At 36.0% G+C, this 23,982-nt stretch overlaps 1 protein-coding gene across 1 annotated transcript; it reads right to left on the reverse strand.

The window, feature by feature from the left end:
* Positions 1-308: 308 nt before the first annotated feature.
* On the reverse strand, positions 309-23,204 carry slc5a2 (solute carrier family 5 member 2). Its single transcript, NM_212926.1, is given in 15 exon segments — positions 309-829; positions 5,412-5,547; positions 5,628-5,843; positions 5,921-6,089; positions 9,215-9,365; positions 11,287-11,394; positions 11,491-11,626; positions 11,705-11,934; positions 17,042-17,122; positions 20,983-21,088; positions 21,225-21,329; positions 21,423-21,482; positions 22,709-22,813; positions 22,907-22,978; positions 23,067-23,204. Coding segments are annotated over 15 exon segments (1,989 nt in total). The 5' UTR covers positions 23,166-23,204; the 3' UTR covers positions 309-614.
* Positions 23,205-23,982: the final 778 nt, after the last annotated feature.

Here is a 23,982-nt window from a genome sequence, read left to right on the forward strand (position 1 = left end):
GGTCTGGGTAAGCACACTATTGTCTTTTTATTTATCTTTAGTCGAATCATTAAACTTTTTTCTTCAGTTTGTTGTGCTTTAGAACTATAAGTATTGAATTTAGAACAAATGATTATATTGTTATATTTAATACTCAATAATGAACCTTTTATTTTATAGAAATGTTCTTGAGGGTTGGTGGGGGAGGGTAATTATTTTACTTTATTTGACAAACATTTTATTCATTGACAAAAATCTCATGTTTTTAAACAAATTATTTTGTTTAACAATCTCAACAGTGAAATTCTACATACCAAATTATAATTCCATTGCATTTTCAGTGATTTAATAAAGTATTTTCACTGGCAGATTTTATCAAATGCGCTGATTAACAGATTGTGTAGAAGAATTCAAAGAGTTTCAGTGTTTCCCAACCTTGATCTGCACACCTAAAAGTCTGCACTTTAGATTTCTCCCTTATCCGACACTCTTGTCTCCACAGTCGCCAATAACATACTGATGAGTTTATCAGGTGTGTTTGAATAGGGAGATCTACCAAATATGCAGTGTTGCGAATTACTCCAAGACCAGGATTGGGAAACACTGATTCATGTGCCAGGTTAGCATGTTCCCCATCATGCATAGAATCCCCAAAAATAAACGGCCACAGTCATCATTATAAGTGCGTTAACATTGACTAAATTCTTCCAAAGTGGGTTTTCACTTATATCGGGTAATTGTTTTGATGCTTCAGTCACTTCCTCTTCTGTAGGCTCTGGAGCTTGTGTATCACTTATGCCACAAAACCAGCCAATAATCTTCATCATGATGGATTGTTCACCTCGTTCAACTATGACAAAAGCAAAGAATGATGTTTATTAACAGTAGTAAATTTAGTTTGATCACTAACAAAGTGTTCAAACATGCAATGTTTGTCTACTTCCAAAACTGCTTAACCTCTTGATGAGGGTATTGTCAGTAGCAGTGTTCGAGAAAGTCACTTTTGAAAGTAGTGCATTAAAATATTGAGTTACTCCCCTAAAAATGTAACTAATTGCATTAATTTGTTTTTTATGGAAAGTAATGTTATATTACATTTGAATAACTTTTGTTTTAGTTTCTCTTACCTGGCTGAGGTTTTATCTCTCAGATCTTGAAGGTGTTTGTTCAGCATTTTTTTGAGAAGCTCTGCATTTAACAACCACCTATATAACCTACACCTTTATTTTTCTTTAAATATGTAGAATAAAATTACAGATTGATGAAAGCATGTAATGTGTTTGCTACTTTTGTATTATTTGTGTTATTTGTAAAGTAAATTCACTGTTCATTGAGATAAAGACTGCAATAAAGCCTAAGAATACTAAAATAAAATAATTTATATTGAAACAAAAACAGATTTAAAATCTTTAAAATGTTTAATAACAAATTAAACAGTAAGACAATAAAACCATTCCCAAATCAAAATAAATCTTCAAAGTTTATACACTAAATAATTTGCTTCACGAGGCCTTAACAAATGTGTAAATTGTTTCTTAAAAGAGAAAAATTCTTACTATATTACAAAACGTAGTGGCTTTTACAGTCGACAGTGGCTGCATCTCCTCAACAATAAAAACAATAACCTTTGTTTACATTACAATAATGTAAACTGATGTCAATCATTTGTTGTTTAGCTGGAGATGGGGTGCAGGTGTAGTGCTTTGCGCTTAGTTTAGGTTTTTTTCTTGCAGTTGTCAACAGTTTTACTTGCCATAATCTACACTTAACGACAATCCACTTCTTTTCTTCAATGAGTTCAAAATAACAAGAATCCATTGCGAAAATGTAAGTCTGCAGCCTGCCATTATTTCTGTTTTTGACTCCATGTAGTGTTGATGGGCGATTCACGAATGATTCACTTGTTTTTACTGGATCTTCTAGTGAACCGATCGAACCAGTTCATTAAATTGAACTGAGTTTTTGTGAAACAGTATGCGTCTTCAGTAAGTACTTACTTACTTTTTAACATATCTGGATACCCCCTCTGACTCGATATAAACCAACATCCTAAGTTACTCAGTTACTAGAACAGTACACTTATCTGCTGTGAAAAAGGAGACCAGTGGCCTCATGTACAAAGACTTACGTTGAATAAATACTAAAACATAGCGTACAAACAAAGCTGTAAATGTGCGTACGGCCGTATGCAGTAAAAAAAATCAGATGTAGGAAACGCTGCGTACGCGGAATCCCATGCATATTCTCTTTGTACATCCGAATTAACGTGAAATTGAGTGCAACATGCACAGGCACAAAACCCCTCCCTGCCTCCTCCCCTGAAAATATGGTAAATATGGTAATCCACTTTGGCAAAATCAAATGAAAAAGCAATGGCAAAAGCAAGAAAAAAGAAACTTTACAGAATGTGAATCGGAGGTGCTCCTATCGGCATTTCAGCAGCCCAATCGTCCACTCTACAACTGACCGAGTGCGAAAATGGGCACAATTGTATCTGCGCTCTTGGACAGTTTGTGGGTTGTTAAGGGGTTAACAGCCACGTCTTTAATGGATAACCGTGGGTATAACCTGCCCGATATGCAGTTAAATAACTACGCTCAATAAAATAAAATTAAATAAAAACTTAGCTAGAATAATATCTTTAAATACATAACTCACCAAGAAGCCACCCATCTCGCACCCTGCCACCTTGGAGCCTCCTCGCTGTATCTCTTTCCCAGCACACAGCTCCAAGAGCTTAGCTATTTGAAATCTGAAACGGCTAATAAGCCAGTCATCATCGTGGGCCAGAAAATCACTGTGATCCCTAAAAATGCGTTTTCTTCAGAATCGACCATCGACTAAATTAATAGCAATGTTTTTCACATGTGTTGGTGCGATACTTTAGTGTACAATTGAACATAATTGCCTCTAGGAGTCGCATATGGAAATAAAACAAACAAATAAATACACGGACGCCAAACATGAAGTTGGCATGGACCATGTTAATTTCATCGTTAGTAAATCCAAACATGAGTGCAAAACCTGGCGTATGCAAAATTTTTGTGCGTACACAGCGTTGATGATGAGTGCAAGCCGACTGTCTGTTCCCTCGCCACATGCTCTCGGTGTGTGATTCAACCTGGCTAAGGTCATTTTTATTCCACAATATATTTTTTAAAAACCAATTAAGCAAGGTAGAAAGTAACTCAAATATTATGACTTATTTTTTAATTAATGCGTTACTTCACTCGTTATTTTAAAAAAGTAGTATTATTACATAGCGTGCATTACTTATAATGCGTTACCCCCAACACAGGTCAGTATTTATTTCCATCAAAACTCCAAATTGCACATACTCTTTGCCTATAAAGCAATGCCTCAATCCAATTAATCAGAGATCTAATGAAAAGATTTGCTTCCAGATAAACCGGTGCCAAATTTTAAAAAAGATGAAATTTGCAGTGGTAGGAGATGATACTGTGGGTGTTTTTTTCTTAAGTAATAAATTACTTGTGCCTCAAAAGACAACGCAATGAACATGTGGTAAATTTTAGAGGTGCAAGACCTCACTCAAGACTGGAGGTAATAATACCAACCATTTTGACAATGACAGTAGCTAAGTTAACATCCACCTATTTTTATGCACATTTTGGATTTGCGCATAAATTTTGAAAATGTACATGAATTAGTAGGATAAACTTTTTATTTGTGTAAATGTGCATAAACTATGATGGAAACACTTTTTCTGAACAAATTCCATTATGCGCATAAAAAAGTCTTGTGATTTTGTTCTAAGGGCTCATGTGATGATAAAGATGTGTGTGACTGAATAAACCAGCAGGTTGAGCACACTGTAAAACATTTGAAGTGTTGTTTTGGTCATTCTAAAATGCCTTAACCATCTCATATTATATTCATACTTGAGAACTGTCAAGAGCATCTGCGCTCTGCATCTTGTGCCTTGAAACACCACTACGCGTTCATTGCATGTCAGCATAATGGCTTCTAAGTCATTTATTAATTAAAAAAAAAGGTTCACGCAACTTCTCCTACTGCAACAAGTTACCTTTTTTCTATTGATATTTGGCACCAGTTATTCAGCAAGTGACGATTTTGTTCTCTTTGACTCCTTGGATGGAAACACTGCTTTATTTGCACGTAATATTCAGGTTTTGCACATAAATTTAATATGCATCTTTTGGATGGAAACATAGGTAGTGGCTAAGGGATTTTTTAGATTTAGAAAAATTTGCTGTTTTTACCTTTAATGCTGCCCATCACCCATTTTTGTTATCACATGATCTGTTACAACAAAATCATAACTTTTTTGATGCACAACTGCAAATCTGTTTCCATCATAGATTATGCATAGTGTTTCTAATTGATAAAAAGTTTATTTTATTTGGTTTCTAAATGTATGTGCATCTTGGCTTTTTAATAAGCATTTTTATTTGGTATTCCAAATTGTGTATAAAATATGTGGATGAAAACTGCTATTGTAAAGTTACTTTTGAAAGTAATGCCTTACAATATTGAGTTACTCTCCAAAAAGAAAACTAGTTGCATTACTTGGTTACTTTTATGGTAAGTAATGTGTTACAATACTTTTGCGTTACGTTTTATGACCTGACTGAGGCTTGATCTGTTTTATAACTAGCTCTGCAATTAACAATGCAATACACCTTCATTAACCTCAAAAAATAATAATGTAGGATAATCTAATGTTCTGAGAACTTCCTGACTCTCGAGCTACAGTATCCATATCATATACAGAGATTAATGAAAGTGTAAAGCAATGTATTTGCTACTTTTGTACTTTTTGTCTTATTAGTGAAGTAAGATCACTGTCCATCGAGACAATCCCCATTTTCCTTTCTTTGATACGTTCAGAATATTAAGAAAACTTCCATTGCAGACATGTAAGCTTCTGCCATCTTGTTTTCTGTCTGTTCCTGCACTTTCTAATTGCTTGCAGGATTCAACATGACTACATTCATTTAAATTCAGCTATTTATTTATTTATTTATTTTTTACAAATTAATTAAACAAAAAGAATATTGCTTAATCTTTAAAAGTAATGCGTTAATTTGCTCGTTATTTAGAAAAGTATTATTATTACGAAACTCGTGTTACTTGTAATGTGTTACCCCAACACTGATAATAGGGAAGTGGTCACCTTAGAATTATAAGGTTCTATCTGGCATTTTTGTCAACATTTTTGTTGCTAGAACCTTATAAATCCAAGGTGACAAAGTATGCTGCCACTATCTTCAGCCTACCCCAACACACAACTAGAAATTTGTATTTATCTTTAAAGTCATGCTTGGATGACTTGAGGTGTGTTTAATTAGGATTGGGCTTATATCTGCATTATAGCGACCTTTCAGAAGCAGGATTGGACAAGTAATCTACAACACAAACATGTACTAAAATGGTGTGGGTCATCTTACTTTGATCTTCATCATTTTTGGCCCTCCTCTTTTCATCTGCCTCTCTTCGAGCTTTCCTTCCTCGTTCCTCTTCCTCCCAGTCCAGATCGACCCTTTCTTCTGTAGAATGGCGCAGGGTAAAGACAAGGCGATGGAGCTAGGTAAAGAGTGAAAGGTGAATGCTATTATTAAAAAGTAGTAGTCTAAAACAGCTTTAGCAGTTGATAAAAAACTTACATGTTTGTCTTTTATAGGTGGTGTGTTATAGCTTACGAAGAGCACAAGAATAGCAGTGCAGAAGAAGAGCAGTATGGCAAAGTAAAGGTAATGGACTCCACATATGACTTTTGGGCAGTTGGATGGTTTAAGGCAGCTTCCTGAGCCAAATACAAACTCTGGTACCATACGACACAGACCCATAACCAGTCCTCCCATCAGGCCCCAGAAAGCACCCTGAGGAATGAACAGTAGGCTTTTGGTACATTTTGTTGCAGAAAAAGATATGAATAGGTAAGCAGAGAATTTCTTACCGACTCATTAACCCTCTTCACAAAAATGGCAAGGAAGAAGACTGCTGCTATAGGAGGGGCTAAGTAACTAGTCACAGATTGAATGTAGTCAAATAACTGACCACTCTGGGCTGCCTGGACGACTGGGATCCAGCATATGCTTATGCCAACAATGCAGAGTATCCACACCCTGTTAAGGAATGTTAAAACAATGAAAATCATGAACATAAAATAAATCCAAATGCACATTCAACTCCAAGTACCAAATTCATTTTTGAACTTAAGTAATATGTTTAAAAATGACAAAGAACTGACTAATTATTGTTGTTTTTACATAACTATAACTATTAAGTGCTGTCTCGTCCTTGTATGAACAGAGTAGGAGTCTGGTTCACATTGCTGGCAATAAGTCAGACTTGTTTCCCGTGCATGTTGGACTCTGGCTGGCCCTTGTCACCAATTCTGTTCATAATTTTTTATGGACAGAATTTCAAGGCACAACCTTGGGCTGGAGGGGGTGCAGATGATGTTGTTCTGTTGGCTTCATCAAGCATGGACCTTCAGCATGCACTGGGGTGTTTTGCTGTCAAGTGTGACACGGCTGGGATGAGGATTAGCACCTCCAAGTCCAAGGCCATGGTGGTCCACAGTAATAAGGTGGTTTGCCATCTCCAGGTCGGAAGAAAGTCCTTACCGCAGGTAAAGGAGTTCAAATATCTTGGGGTTTTGTTCATGAGTCAGGGAAGGATGGAACGTGTGATTGACAGGTGGATTGGTGCAGTGGCAGCAGTAATGCGGTTGATTTACCAGTTCGTTTTGGTGAAGAAGTAGCTGAGCCGAAAGGCAAAGCTTTTAATTTACTGGTCAATCTATGCTCTTACTCTCACCTATGGTCATGAGCTTTGGGTCATGACCGAAAGGACAAGATCTCGGAAACAAGCGACCGAAATAAGTTTCCTTCACTGTGGGGCAGGTTTCACCCTTATGGATAGGGTGAGGAGCTTTGACACCCGGAAGGAGCTCTTAGTCGAGCCAATGCTCCTCAACATCAAGAAAAGTCAGCTGAGGTGGCTCGGGCATCTGTTTCGGATGCCTCGTGTATGCCTCCCTAGGGAGGTGTTCCAGGCATGTCTCACCGGGAGGAGGCCTCGGGGAAGACCCAGGACACACTGGAGGGATTGTGTCTCTCAGCTGGCCTGGGAATGCCTTGGGATCCCCCGTAGGAGCTGGAGGAAGTGTCTGGGGAGAGGGAAGTCTAGAGTTGTCTCCTAATACTGCTGCCCCGTGACCCGGCCCCAGAAAAATGGTAGAAAATGAATTAATTTTTAAATTAATTTCAGTAATATTATTTACAACCATGAAAATGTTAACCTGATTTATTTACTTTACAGTTTGTAATCTACCTATACTTTTTGTTGGGGGTTCTCAAAATCAGTCCTGGAGATTGAGTTTCCTGCAGATTTTAGCTCCAACTTGCCTCAACACAACTGCAAGAATGTTTCTAGAAATCCTAGCAATGCTGAGGTCACACGAGGGTTTGTGTGCGAAATTCTGTCATACAGCGCTGCGAAAAGCGGCGAACAATGTGATTAGACATTTTAAAAAGTGAGCGATTGGTCCATGTTTTAAATTCCTGTCCAGAGAGGTCATAATTTGATCTTCAATTGGTCTCATGCAATCATGTGATGCGATTTCGCATGTCAGAGTTCACCAAGCTTGAACTTTTCAATGCAGCGAACTGTGAAACGTGTCGCACGAGCTTGTGTTATCGGGGAGAAAAGTGCAGTGTGATTGCAGCTTAGGAGTAGGTACTGCATTTGAATTTACTACTAGACAGTTAGAAAATACGTTCTATACAATATGAATGTGAGTAGTATTAATGGAACTTGGACGTAATACAGCTGGTTTTAGCTGGGAGATGACCAGCTAAAATCAGCTTGACCAACATAGCCAGGCTGGGAGCCCAGCCAATACCAGATATGTCCAGCCTAAATCAGGCTGGTAAAGCTGGTTTTAGCTGGTTTAAGCTTGTCATTTTCTAGCCTGACCAACTAAACCAGGCTAGCCGACCAGCCAACCAGCCTAGGCTGGTTTAAGCAGTTCTTTTAATCAGGGCTGCTTTATGTTGATTGCCTGTCTCTAAACCCAAGCCCATTAATGCCCATTAGCAGATTTTGCAGAACTGGTTAAATTCAGAAACAATTTCATGCTATTTTCACTGATGAAACAAAACATTCTGACCTGTGACCTGTCAAAGGTGAAGAGAATATTGATCATCTTCATATTGATCTAGTTGGAAAGCAATCAGTTCTCGTAATCACCACGTTGAATGCAGTAGAAAAGAATAAAAGGGCAGGAATTATGATCTGAGCCTCTTTGACAAGAACCAATTTGTTATTTAACAATGCAGGAGTCTCTGGTAAAGCAAGGTGTTACAGTGTTGAGAATTTAACAGTGGTGTTCTAAAGAGAGACAGTCCCATCTGGTCTATGCTAGCAGATGTCATGCAAAACTTTAATGATAGTTATGTGAGGAATGTTTCAAGTCACAGTCCATCACCCTGTTTTGTATGGGGTCCCAGACTTTTCAGAATGCCTACAATGACCCTTGTCCACTATCAAATGTAACTACAATGTGAATGCGAGCACTGGAAATGGACGCTAGAGCAGTGTATAAAGGTTAACCAATGGAGAGAGTTTGACGTTATTGCCAATTTACTGCAGGGAAACCTTCAGGCTGAAATGTATCTTTCTATCTAGATCAGGGGTGAACAACCCTGTTGCTGTAGATCTACCTTCTTTCAGATTTCAGTTGCAACAGGATTGAGCTCTTCTGGTCTAGAGAAACATTGTTGTAGACCAACTACCCTCAATAACAATGGTGTTCCTTGTTGGATGTGGACATTTAAAGCTGATAATGCACCATGCAACACTGCACATACTGTTCAGAATTGGTTTGAAGAACATGATGAAGGATTCAAGGTGTTGCTCTGGCCTTCTGAAATTTCTCAGATTTCAATTGAATAAAGCACCTGGTGGAATGGGCTGGACCAACGAGTTCCATTCATAGTGGCTCCACCGTAAAATCTACAGGACTTGCATGACTGAGTACTAGACACCACAGACCTTCAGGGGTCAAAAAGAGTCCATACCTTATCAGGTCAGTGCTGTTTTGGCAGTACGAAGGGGACAGACAGCCTATTAAATAGGTGGTCATAATGTTTCCTCTCATTAATGAAGAGCAGAATTTGATGCTATTGCACAGGCAGACCTTGGCGATGAATATACCACTGATACTGGCTGAATGATGCCAAACCTTCCAACTACCATGAGCTCCTTATCCCTAGCTTGAGGCCGGATACGAGTCCAAATGTCCATGGTGAACAAGGTGCTACTGCTGTTGAAGATAGATGCCAGTGAGCTCATGAGAGCTGCTAACATGACTGCCAGCATTAAACCTCTGAGACCTGTGCAGAGGCAACAGAAATAAGAACAGAAATTAAAGGAATAGTTCACCCAGAAATGATTATTTCCTCAACATTTTCTCACATTCATGTGGTTCTAAACTTTTATGTATTGAACCTTTCCATGTTTCTGGGTATCTCTGCAGCAGAAGACATAACAGTCGGGTAAACTTATTGAGCAGTCAATGGGAGAGTGCCAGAAATAAATGTTTTGTAGGAGAGAGCGGGGACGAAAGTAACGTGGGATGAAAGTAACAAAGCGATTTTCCTCAAAGCCCTGACATCATTTAATTTCCAGGCTATAACAGCAAATTCAGCATGCAACTCTTGATGGAGCTGTCAAATATCATGTGATTTTGGGACCGTGTCCCGTGGTTAGGTCTGAATTTCTGTTTTTAAGTGCAAAAAAGTAAATTATTGTAATGGTTGTTTTTTTATTACAAGTTGTGTTTCTCTTTTTATGTTTCACACTACAGATCAATCTACAGGATATTTAGTGCAATAACACATCCTAAGCTTTTCAGTTTGAAAGTAAATCAGGTTTAAATGGCAAGAATTCCTGTGGGGACAAAAGTAACACTGCTATTTATGTCCCACTGCTTAAAGCCATGCCTTATTTTTCACTTCCACATTAGTGTTTAGTGTTTTGACATATTTGTTTTATGACTGATGGATATTGCCAATGATAATAATAAAAACATTCAAGAATTATAGAATTTTTTATATTTTGCATTGTTAAATTGCTTTTGAAATTTTTAGTGGAAGTGAAATTGAAAATGAAAACACAGTTCAATTTTTATTTGTTGCAAAAATAAAGGACAAAGGACCGCACACTAGCTGATTAGTGAAAAGGAGATAGAGTGTTGAAGCCAATTATAATATGGGGTTGGTTAGGAGACCATGATGGACAGAGGCCAGGAGGTAAATTTGGCCAGGATCACAGGGTTAAACCCCTACTGTTTTTCGAAGGACATCCTGGGATTTTTAACAATCACAGAGAGATTCAGGACCTCAGTCAAACATCTAATTCAAAAGACAGCACTCACTGAGCAGTAGAGTCCCCTTCACTATACTAGGGCATTAGAACCTACACAGATTGCAGGTTGAGCACCCCCTGCTGGTTTCACTAACACCACTTCCAGCAGCAACCTAGTTTTCCCATGTGGTCTTCCATCCAGGTATTGACCAGAGTCAGCCCTGCTTAGCTTCAGTGGGCGAACATGTAAGAGTTTCAAAGAGCTAGCTTCCCGTCATTAACAAGGTCATAGTCAGATGTATTTAAAATAAACAGTTATACTGGAGTTGTTTTACACTGATACAAAATAACACCTGGTTTTGATAGACCACTCTTTTGAGTTAGTAACCACAGCAAAAAATGATTTCTGCTAAAAAATTATCTTTAAAATTAGTTTTTCATGATAAACGTTACTTTCGTCCCCCTATTGCTCTTTGATCCAATATTAAAAGAAAAACTTGTGACTGATAACGACAGCCAGAAGACAAAACAATGTCAAATTTTATGTCCCTCCCATAGATGCTGCATTAGAAACACCTCACATATAGGGTAATTATTTTTTTGTAATTTAATGCAAAGATGATATAACGCATAAATGTACAGATATTTTCATAAGGTTAAAAACTTTCAAGGAATTAAGATGCTGATGAAAAAGGACTTTTGAAAAGGATCCATTACTTTCTTCTATTAAAAACAAAACAAGATATTCTAAGGATTGTTGAAAAAAGCAGTCATTGACATACTTTGGAACCAAAAACAATATGGAAGCCAATGGCTGCTGGTTTCCAACATTCTTCAGAATATCTTCCTTTGTGTTCAGCAGAAGAAAGAAACTCATTTTGGGTAATCTGAGGAATGAAAGCTAATCATTAAAAACCACTTTCAATATCAAAACAGCTTTTTGATTACCTGTTGGCATGACTGAAACCACCAGTTTTGGATAGGCAATGTTGGAGCATCCTACTTCAGTACCACACACTTTATTACAGACGCTTTTCTCCACACAACCTACATCATCTGAAAAAAAAAATTGTTACTGTTGTTTACTCTGATCAAAAGTGCAACTATAAAAACATAAGATATTAAAAATGGAGACATTACTAAAACACACACCAGGGTAAAGCACTCTGCTGATCATGCCTGGAAACACCATTAGAAACATTGGGAGCAATTTGAGGTATCCACACAAAATACATCCAGCCTTTACATGCGTTAGACTGCGAGCGGCCAAACAGCGCTGCACAATTACCTGCACAATACAGCATTCAAAGAGTTAAACAAAGAAGTAGACAACATTATGTATAATTCTGAAATACCCTGTCGTTACCTGATCAGTACACCAGTACCAGCTACCAATAATTGCAATGCCAAAAATCACACCGGGCCATGGCAGATCACCAGTCGTGGGATCCCTAAGCAAATGAAAGGCATCCTCTCGTGGCATGTAACAATGTTGGGAGATGTTGTACTCATTAGGGTTTAGGGACAATGTCTGAGATGGCAGTGATGAATTATACTTCTCCAGTAAAGCACTGTAGCCTCCAACTTCATAGAAAGCTGTGCGGGACAACACAATGATAAGTTTATTTTACACTGTTAAAAAAAGCTGGGCTACCAGGAAAAAAAGATAAAATAAGAACCGTTAAATTACAAAAAAAAATTAAAATACTGTAAATTAATAGATGTTAAAATGCAGAAATTTACCGTAAAAAACGGCCAGTAAATTAAAGGAAATTTACTGTAAAATTTACTGTAAAAACAACAGGCATTAAATTATAGAAATTTACCGTACAACAATAGACGTTAAATTACAGAAATTTACCGTAAAATAGCAGATGTTAAATTAAAGGAAATTTACCATAAAATAACGAACAATAAATAAAAAAAAAAAATACTGTAAAATAACAGACGTTAAATTACAGAAATTTACCGTAAAATAAAAAAGTTAAATTACAGAAATTTACCATAAAAAACAACAGATGTAAAATTACAGAAATTTACTGTAAAATAACAAACATTAAATTAAAGGAAATTTACCATAAAATAACAAAAGTTAAATTACATATATATATATATATATATATATATATATATATATATATATATATATATATATATATATATATATATATATATATATACTGTAAAATAACAGATGTTAAAATGCAGAAATTTACTCTAAATAAAGGGCCAGTAAATTAAAGGAAATTTACTGTAAAATACCAGACATTAAACTAGAGAAATTTACGATAAAATTTACTGTAAAAACAACCGACATTAAATTATAGAAATGTATCGCAAAACAACAGACGTTAAATTATAGAAATTTGCCGTAAAACAATAGTCGTTAAATTACAGAAATTTACCGTAAAACAACATATGTTAAATTTAAGAAAATTTACCAGAAAATAACTGACGTTAAATTAAAGGAAATTTACTGTAAAATAATGGACAATAAATCAAAAGAAAGGTTTACTGTAAAATAACATATGTTAAATTACAGAAATTTTCAGTAAAATAAAAAAGTTAAATTACAGAAACTTACCATAAAACAAAAGATGTTAAATTGCAGAAATTTACCATAAAATAATAAAAAAATTTAATTACAGAAATTTACCGTAAAACAACAGATGTTAAATCACAGAAATTTACAGTAAATTAACAAATGTTAAATTACAGAATTTTGCAGACAATAACAAAAGTTAAATTACAGAAATTTACCGTGAAACAACAGACGTTAAGTTTAAGAAGTTTACTGTAAAATAACGGACATTAAATTAAAGGAAAATTACTATAAAATAACAGACGTTAAACTAAAGGAAACTTACTGTAAAACAACAGAGGTTAAATTACAGAAATTTACAGTAAAAACAGCCATTAGAACAGCCAAAAAGGCAAAATTGATGGATTTGTGCCAAATATTAGCATCATTGACTAGCTTTGATTAGCAACAAGTACCTGTAGTGTGTGCTCTTTATCTAGTTTCTATTTTAATTTGCAGTTAAGTGGAAAAAAAGTAATTGAAATGCAAATCAAAGTATAAATAGCAGAAGTGAATAAATAGATTTTCCTTACCAGCAAATATTAATCAAACACCAAATTTAAAAGCAGACACTAACACACTATAACACATGTGTCAATTACAAGGCTCGCGAGCCAAATGCAGCCCGTCAAAACATTTAATTAGGCCCGACAACAAGTTTTGGTAATGATGTTCAAGTGGCCCACGCTCACTTTAAATATAAGGTCTGTGATAATAATATACAATAATGAGACACAGGGGGTGCTGTTCTCAATAATGAAGCTGACCAAAACATCCCACAGATCACGCCTCACAGACCACCATATTATGTCTGTAAGGAAAGTAAACTGTAAAAAAAAATCTTTAAAAAAAGGTCAAATGACTGGCAGCTATGGCTGCCAAACAAAAAACATAATATTACGGTAAAATTTCTTTGTTGAAATAAAGTGCAAAAAATAATAAATCTACAGATATTTTCAATAAAAGTTTACAGAAAAAACACTATTTTACAGACTTTTCCTAGATTATTTTGATCAAACCTGTTCAATAAATAAAATAGATAAAATCCGCTCACATGCACCTGTTCCGGATTCCGATGTATGCTTGAGTGCACACAAACACACACACATAGTTGAAGGATCGTTATGAACTGATGACATGGACTTTAAAAGCAGCACAGATGCACGCACCAATTGCTAAGTCTTGTTATACTGTTACTGTGAACATTATGATACGCTTCTCTTTTTGCCTTGCTTTGTTTGTTAATGATTTACATTTAATGATTTTTTTTTTTTTTACAGAGCAAGTAATTACAATGTATAACTTTAATTTAAAATGTTTTAATTTAAAATTAATTATATAGTACATATATAGTACATAGTACATATATAGTACATAAAATAACAGTCAAACTGTTAATTTACAGATATTGTTTGTAATTTTTATGGACTTTTGAGTATAATTTAAAATTACAGAAAAAATACTGTATAAATAATAATGTAATTTTCCTGTATGAAAACAAAAATGTCAGTAATTTGTCTTTAATGAAAAAGTACCTAAAATGAAAGGCAAACTGTTAATTTAGAGAGATTGTTTGTCATTTTACTAAGTTTTAAATATAACTTGAAATGACATAAAAATTACTGTAAAAAAATTTGAGATATTTTCTGTAAAATTAGGTGTTTTTTTTTTACAGTGTAGCCGTGGCAAGGGACATTACACCTAAAATAGATGAGATTGTTTCTAGGAAATGATGCAGAGTGTCTGGTAAGTTAAAAATCCCTAATTTTCTTAGGTTTGACATATAATAGTTCAAGTGTCCTTTGGAGCAAAATAATCTACATAATACAGTTTCTTACTTTTACTTTATTTTTTTTTACATAGGCCACCATTTATCTATAATAGCCTACTAATAAATATATTGCTTTATTTTTTTCCTTAAATGTACTGTTTAACACAGGGGTCGTCAACATGGTTCCCGCGGGCTACCTGGTGCCCGCGGGAACCATGTTGGTGACCCCTGTGTTAAAGAGGATCACATGAGTTGCCCTTTGGGCCTGTTATAAAATTAGCTTACCATAGCACCACATACCAGTAAGCTGCATCTAATATTTTTTTTTTGTAGCTATTCTTTTTAAATCACACTTGCATTGGTGTAAAATTGAAAATGACTAAATTATATATTTAAAAAACTTTAAAAACAATTTCAGACAAATGAAGTGTTGCATATTGATATTTATCTGTTTCCAGTCATTGTTGACAACTATTGTGAGAAATCATTAACATGATCAGTGTCTTCACATAGATGAATATCATTAATTATTAATATTAATTGAGCAAATTTGTTATTAGGAAGTTTGTATCAAACTGGTAGCCCTTCACATTAAACGATACCCAAGAAGTAGCTCTCAGTTTCCAAAAGGTTGGTGACCCCTGGTTTAACAGTTTCCCTCCTACTGTACTGTATATTTCGTGTTTTGATAGAGATAAAACCTGCTGTGACACAAATGTGGACCAAATTAAAATTAAACGTGAAACCTTACTATTTTGATAAATGTGGTTTTAAGTGTTATAGAGATGTTATACAGTTGTTAATACACTTTTATTTTCTTCAATAAATACATTTTAAAAATGTGTATGTACGCCCCCTGACTTTATTCACAACACTCAGTTCGGTCCTTACCAAGTTTGGATTTGACACCCCTGGGCTATAACGTCATCACCAATGACTAAATCTCCAAAAGACAGATGAAAACGTTGGTGAATTGTAGCTCTGACATGGACATGACTGAAAAACAGCTGCGGGTGAAGTATATTGATCGCAAGTGCTCAGTTAGTGATCACATCTCTGTTTTGTTCTGTTAATATGTGATCTAAATATGTGTAGCTTGAAACAGGGAAACGCTGGCATTTCTCCCTTTTGGTTTTAGATTTTGGAAAGGGAAAAAAATTCCTTCACACCGTCCAAACTTAGGATACCGGGTATCAGATTTGCACAATCCGTATGTACAATGCTTTAACTTGTTTCCCTCGCTCGAAAGCTTGACAGGCCTCCTGCGTGTAGCTATGGTTGCTAAGCCACGATTGGTGTCTGGCGGTTTTTGGGTGTGGCTTAGCGAAGGGTCAATTGAGAAAAAATGTGGGTTTTTTTAGGAACCAATGTTTGGATAGTTGAAAAATGTGCTTTTCTAACTAAATGAAGTACGATTGGAGAATAGACAAATTCAGAGCAAAAACGAGACTGATAACCCTTCCCTAAAGCCATTCCATGTGACCAGGAAGTGAGGGAAGTTGATGGTATTTGATTATCTTTTGAAGTTTATGAGGGCAAATTAATTTTCATATAAAAATAGGAAGAGTACATTTAGATTTCATGGAAACTTTAAAATGTGTAAATGAGATTGTATAAATTCATGCAAATTAGTCATTAAATCAAAAAGTTACAAATAGCTGTAAGAAATTCTTAATGCCCTTTTTTTTAAGTTAAATTAAATTATTTTTTCTTGCCATTTCAAATTACATCAGTCAAACTGACTAAAAATATTAAGTTAAACTTTGTACGACTTATAAAAAATATTAATTAAAACCCAATTATCTCATAAAATAAGTTAAAGAAAAAAGATAAAAGCTTTTCTTATGATGGCTTTTTGTCCTAATATTTTTTACAGTGCTGACAAACTTGCTTTGATGCAGGGTAAGCATTGCTTTAGAAAGGTTGTGCCTGCAGTGTCCTATTTAAACCCTTTTTTTGTGTATAAGTGAAGATTGAATGTTTAATTTGTACAATAACACATTAAGAAAGCTAAGTAGAACGGTGGAAAAGGTCTGGGTAATTTTCTTCCATTTGTTAATTTATTTGTCGTCTCCATTGTTTCAACTGTGGTGAAAAAATCTACACAGAAAATGAATTAATATAAACAGGCTTTAGGACTTTATATTTGAATGCCTTTTCAGTTCTACTTGTTAAAACCGTTTTTCCCCTTCAATAAACTTAGATAATGTTTAACTGCAAAAAAACAACCATTAAAAGATGCTGTCCAATGTGTTGTCAGAAATATGATTTTGCCAAAGTACAAACTGTCACCAAAATACCTGAGTCGTAATAAGCCGATCAGTTCTGAATTCCGAACAACGGGTACTTACAGAATCCCATGAGGACAAAGGCTCCAGCGATGATAACAAAGGTCTGTACCGTATCTGTGTACATCAGCGCAGCGAGTCCTCCTACAGAGACATTATGTGTCAAGTAATAACACTTTTTTGACCTTCATAAATGGGGAAAGCTTAATAGATTATTGTTCTAAAAATTGCCTGTCCAAAAGTGATCATATTACAAAGATTGTAAGTTACTGATTTCTTTTATTTTTGCCATTGTACATGAAATTTCACTAGATATTTTTTCAAGATACTAGTATTCAGCCTAAAGTGCAATTTAAAGGCTTAACTAGGTTATGAGGCAAGTTAGGATAATTAGGCAATTATTGTATAACTATGTATTTTTATTTTTTATTTTTTAACTGCTTTTATTCTAGCCGAAATTAAACAAATAAGACTTTCTCCAGGAGAAAATAATATTATAGGAAATACTGTGAATAAATCCTTGCTCTGTTAAACATCATTTGGAAAATATTTGACAAAACAAAAAATAAATATCACATGAGGGCTAATAATGTTAACTTCAGCTGTATATATAATGCACAGGTGCCTCATATACACACATCAGCATATCATCACTTAGTAAAATAAAGAGTTTTTCAAGATGCCACAACAGTTTTCAAGAAATTGGACAACCTTTTACAATAATAGGGTTTGTGTTTTTTTTTTAAATGTATTAATTAAATCAACAGTACAGGTCTTTTTATACAGAGGTAACTTTTTAAAGCCGTGTTTACTAACATGTTTTGTCTTGTATTTTGTTACTTCAGCAAAATTATCTCCCAAGATGAAAAAAAGGCAATTAATGTGACATCTGTTTATATACATTTACATATACTGTGGAATATGAGTAGAAAACAATTTGAGATCACTCAAAACTTCACTGTTTTTTAAATGTGGAAGAAGTATTATCAAAACTTTATACAATGTAAAAAATTCAGCATTCCACACTCTTCCTTCCTGTTTTCCCAACACGAACGGATTCATTTTGCTAAATTGTTTTTACAGATTTATGTGGATTGTACATAAAACAATTAAGTTTCCCAAAAAAAATTTCAGGAATTGTGATGTTTCAGCTTGTTTTAAATAAGTAGTTTGAACAAGAAGCAATGAATTTGATTGAATAAAACAAATAATAACATTATATATAATATTAAAAAACCCATATGGCTAATTAATGTAGTAAGTCCAGAGAAATTGAGAATTTTCAAGTGGTATTATTTTGCACAATACTGTCACGCCTGGGCTCTCTCAGAAATCGCAGGAGGGAGTTATCAAACACGTAGAGTTATTTACAAACACTCACTAGAACGACACTGGAAACACAGGAGACTCAGGAACGACATAGAGTGTAGACAGAGCATAATGTAGAATACCAGACGAAGAACTGAATAACACACGGGAGTATACATACACAGGACATGATGACACTGATAACTCACAAGAGAGGAACATAGGTGGAATTAATGAACATTAACTAGAAGCTGGAAAACAGAACAAAGGAGCACATGGAACTCACAGAACCTGTAATTACCCCCCCCCCCCCCCCTCCCACCGCTCGGGGAAGATTCTTAGGAGGGAGGAGCCAGGAGATGAGTTGGAGGACGTGGAAAGGAGGAGATGGCCAAGGAGGAGTCACAGGAAGAAGAAGGCGTAGGACCCAGGACAGAGCCAGCAGGATGACCCTGGGTGGAGTCAATAGAGGGAGGAGCCATGGAGTGGTAATGTTTGCTGACTACAGTTGGCCCACCTTGGGAGACCCCGTAGCTGGAGCCTGAGGAGGAGACGGAGAGCCGAAGGGGGAAGGTGACATTGAGGTCCTGGAGGGCCGAGGTGGAGCAGACGGCTTACTAGACAATAATAATAAGGGTCTGGAAGGGTCTGGAAGCCCGCTGCAGAGCCAGAGCGACAGAGGACCAAGACGTAGCTGGAGGTAAGGAGGAGCTCAACGTAGCTAGAAGGATGGAGTGATGAGGCGCAGCCAGAGGAGCGTAGTCAAGAGGTGGAGGCAGGGCGACCACTAACCAAGGTGGAACCGGAGGGATGAGGGAGCATAGTGGAGCTGGTGGGCTGACGGCCCACAAAGGAGATGAGGGAGGAGAGAGCCAACGTAGAGCCATAGAGTCAGAGGGCCAAGGTAGAGTCTGTAGCTCGGAGGGCAGAAAAGATGATGTCAGGCGACAACCTCTGGTTGGTGATGCAGGTAGGCAGATCCTTATTAAGACCTCTTCTTCTGGAGCTGGAGGGTAAGCTGGGGGACTGGCTGACTGCAGCAGTGCTGGATTTGGCTGCATGGCTGTAGCCGGTGACATCAGCGGAGGTGAAGAGGGTGGGTTGGGTGGGATGCTGCTCATGACGCTGGAGCTATCGTCCTCGGAGATCAACGAGGCTGGGATGCTGTCTGGGAACAGCTCGAAATTAAACATTTGCAGTCTGGAAATTTGGCGATGTTGTCGGCTCATGCACCAAGTCAGATAGGTTGTTGATCTTCTCCTGCTTCGTGTTGTTCCGCTCTGTTGCTCATGATGGTGATGGCTCACACACCGCGGGTGCCTCTGGTGGTCTGCAGTGGGCTCTGGCAAACACTTGCGGCTGGTGATTGGATAGTCCCTGGGTCTGAACTGGCACTTACGAGGGCGTCCTCCACACAGACCGTGAACGATGATCCATTCCTCACCAGTGTCCACACTACAAAAGCGGCAAGACTGCCACAAGGACCATCTTCGGACAGTGCTCTGCAATCGGTGTTCAGGTTGGAGTTGTAAAACCCACAAAGCACATCGTCCAGCCAGCTGGAGTGTTTTGTTAGTAACAGAAACTGTCCTATGTGGTCCTAGAGGCTGCTTTCCCCCTGCTACAGCATTAGGATGAGGTATTCAAGGATGTAGATAGAGTCCATGGGATACGAGAGGGAGAGGGAAAAGAAAACACTGGGGCCAGAAGACTATAGAAATAAAATGGGGAAAATGATGCCGCTAACTTTTTCTGTTCTGTTCTGTTCTGGTCCAGTATTATGTCACACCAGGGCTCTCTCAGAAAGCCAAAGAATTGCAGGAGTTATGGAACATGTAGATTTATTTACAAACACTCACTAGAAGGATCCTGGAAACACAGGAGACTCAGAAATGACATGGGGTGTAGACAGAACATAACGTAGAATACTGGACGAAGGACCGAACAACACACAGGAGTATAAATACACAGGACATGATGACACTGATAACTCACAGGGGAGGAACACAGGTGGAACTAATGAACATTAACTAGTAGCGGGAAAACAGAAGAAAGGAGCACATGGAACACACAGAAGATGACAAATACCTTACGAAAGTCTTGTTGCCTATCCAAGTTTTAGGAACAATAGATAACAACTTGACTTCTAGTTGATCGTTTGGTATCAGAAGTGGAAGGCAAAGGCCTCTAGATTGCACTTATTTTACCAAAATAAAATATGATCATCATCATGCCTTGATTTTTAATTATTTATTTAATACAGTAAGGTCAGACTTTGCTTAGACAAAAGTCTTGTGCAGCACAAATGTCTTGATACCTTGGGCTGTTGATGTTGCCGTCGGCTCTGCAGATCTCTCGCATGTTCCCATACTGAATAACCTCAAACCATGGGTTTTCCTTTACCAAATTTGACTGATTTCAGTGAGAATCTTGGGTCCATACGGGTTCCAATAGGTTTTCTGCAGTATCCGTGATGATTGGGATGCAGTTCAACAGATGATTCATCAGAAAACTCTACCTTCTGCCACTTTTCCAAAAGATCAACTAAGTCATGTTATTAGTTTTTGCTCTTACAGCTGAGATTGACGACAAGACTTTTGTCAGGTAATGTATACAGTTTCTTTAATGTAGTTTGTTTTAGATAAAAGATTGTGCTAAATGTAAAATAAATGAGACAAATCAGTGGCTGATGTTACCTGTGACCGTATATAGAGCTGTTATACAGAGCAGAGCAATCACTGCCACATAGATATTCCAGCCCAGAGCCTGCTGGATGAAAACCGCTCCTGAAAACATGTCAACCTGCGCTCGAACAGGAAGAGAAAAACCATGGAGAGTTAAAATCATGTTTCTCATTTCTACATTTCTCATGTAGAAAAGACAACAGTTATTTATGATTCTTTGTCATGAATTAAATTGACTGTAAAAGTGTTCTTACAGAAATCTTTGTGAAGATGTAAAGGAAGAGTGAAATGATTGAGAGGTACAGGCTAATCCTAGACCCTCCAAATCTTTTCTTGAGATACTGCGGCATTGTAATTACCTTTTGAAAAAGAAGATTGGGTATGTTAAATAAGTCAAAAATCATAAAAGACATGTTATAAATACACATAAAATACACATAAAATGAACCTACCCCTGCAGTTAAATAAACTGGTACAAACACCCAGCCCAACAACAAAACAATAAATAGTGCCTGTGAAACAAAGAACAATTAAAGAAAGGTTAGAACATGTCCTGTTTAACTGTTTTTGTTGTTTGGTTTTAGCATTTTTACCAGGATTTACAGACAAAAAACACTCTGAAAAACACTCGCTGAAAAACAAATGTAATTCAGTGAGTGTAACAATATACTTAAAATACTGTTTGGCATATTTGGAACAAGAATAATTTGATGTCTTAATCAAAAACTATATTTAATCGGTCACTCTAATAGAACAAAAAAAAGTCAGTTGAGTTTTACCATTATTGAATCCATTCAGCAGGTGTGGTAAGAACACTTTAAGCTTAGCTTAGCATAAATCATTGAATTGGATTAGACTGTTAGCATCATTTACCCAGTTTACCAGCGCTGTAACCGCTGGGGACTATTTTCAGGCACTGCACAATATCATTGCGCCTGCTGCAGCCATGGTAAAGCAACAAAGTTCCTTGATTATAATGCTGGAATGCGAGTTTAGTTCCTAGCCAAATGGGCCTAGAAATTGCCAACTTTTTCTTTTTTCGTCGCTCTGTAACTATAGAAGAGTCAAACTTCAAGTGGAAAGATTATCAAAACACTTTATTATGAGTGAGATGCTAATGGTCTAATCCAATTGCTAATCCAAGCAAAAAAATGCTTCTGCCAGATCTGGAGATCAAGGCAAGGCAAGGCAAAGCAAGGTAAGTTTATATAGCACATTTCATACACAGTGGCAACTCAAAGTGCTTTTCATAATATTTACAAGATCAGCTGAATGGATTAAAAAATTGTAAAACTCAACAGTTTAACTCTGGGGTAGTTGTAAAATAAGCATATTATATATTTTTATACATATATTTATATATTATACCAATACAAAATACAACATTTTACCCATTTGTGAGTTTTACATAATTAAAATATTTTAAATATAACACAGTTTAGAATAATTCAATAGCATTCAATAAGTATTCTTAAATAATTACATTGGTTTTACTTTTAGAAAAATATGTACACTAAATGCCATTATTTCAGTGATGTTTTGCCATTTTATTAAGGTATTTGAAATAATAATGACACTATAATACACTATAATATAAAGACACTTTGCCTGCATTTAATATTATTTAAATTTATTTGAAATCATTTTTGTAATTTAACATGAGGACAACAAAGTGGTATGTCTTGTCTTTATATCAGTGACAAAATATAATGTATTTTTATTTTTTAAAACAGCTTACATTCCACTCAAACCCCCCGACAGCAATTCCACTCGCAGCTGCTGTTCCAGCAAGACCAACAAAATGTCCACTGCCAATGTTGCTCGCAAAAAGAGATGTTCCCACCTATGTTGGGAAAATAAATACATATAATAAGAGACAATAAGTGTTAAAATCTAAAATAATTTTTATCAAAATATTAATTTAGTTTATACTCACAGGCCACCACACCATCGTCCGACCTGCAAGAAAGTAGCCGCCTACTGTGCCACGATTAGTCCTAAATGTAGACTAGGATTAAAAATATAGAAAAATTTTAACACATTTTCCCAGTTATATCTATTAGCAACAAGTCACATAAAAACAAGTTTTCACCAACCCAAATTCCTACTGCAATGACCACCAGAAAGTAGATGATGATCACACTGATGTCTGCTGCATTGTTGATGGTGACGTGTTTCGCTGTAGTGTTTTCCATGTTTGAAGAGAGACGGATGTGTTGCTGATTTCATTCATGAAATGGCACAAAACAAATCCCATGGATGAGGCAAAGTGTTTTTCATACCGCATTTGAGGGTAAAATCCATGATCTTTGCTCACATGACAAAAAAAAAAAGCTGATGAAGGAATATTATTAACAACAATAATTAACTTATTACTAGGCACTCATGGGGGAACAGTGTACAGCATCTAATGTTAATGGAACGTTATGCTGTGGTACTTTTACGAGGAAAAAAAACTATTCAGTTGTTTAGTTACATGAATAAAAATGGCACATATCACAAAGCTCTATAAATGCTGCAGAAAATGACATATTAAACCTACATGTTAATTTATAACATAAAAAAGACAGCAATAGTATTAATTCAGCCATGAATTTATTTATTCATTTATATATATATATATATATATATATATATATATATATATATATATATATATATATATATATATATATATATATATATATAGCAGATTTTTCCAACACATTTCTAAACATAATAGTTTTAATAACTCTATTAACTGGTTTATTTTATCTTTGCCATGATGACAGTAAATAATATTTGACTAGATATTTTTGAGTCACTTCTATACAGCTTAAAGTGACATTTAAAGGCTTAACTAAGTTAATTAGGTTAACTAGGCAGGTTAGGCAAGTCATTGTATAATGATGGTTTGTTCTGTAGAATATCAAGAAAAAAATAGCCTAAAGGGGCTAATAATTTTGTCCTTAAAACGGTGTTTAAAAAATTAGTAACTGCTTTTATTCTAGCTGAAATAAAACAAATAAGACT

Source organism: Danio rerio, chromosome 15 (genome assembly GCF_049306965.1).
Source record: "Danio rerio strain Tuebingen ecotype United States chromosome 15, GRCz12tu, whole genome shotgun sequence".
In the NCBI taxonomy this organism is placed as follows: domain Eukaryota; kingdom Metazoa; phylum Chordata; class Actinopteri; order Cypriniformes; family Danionidae; genus Danio; species Danio rerio.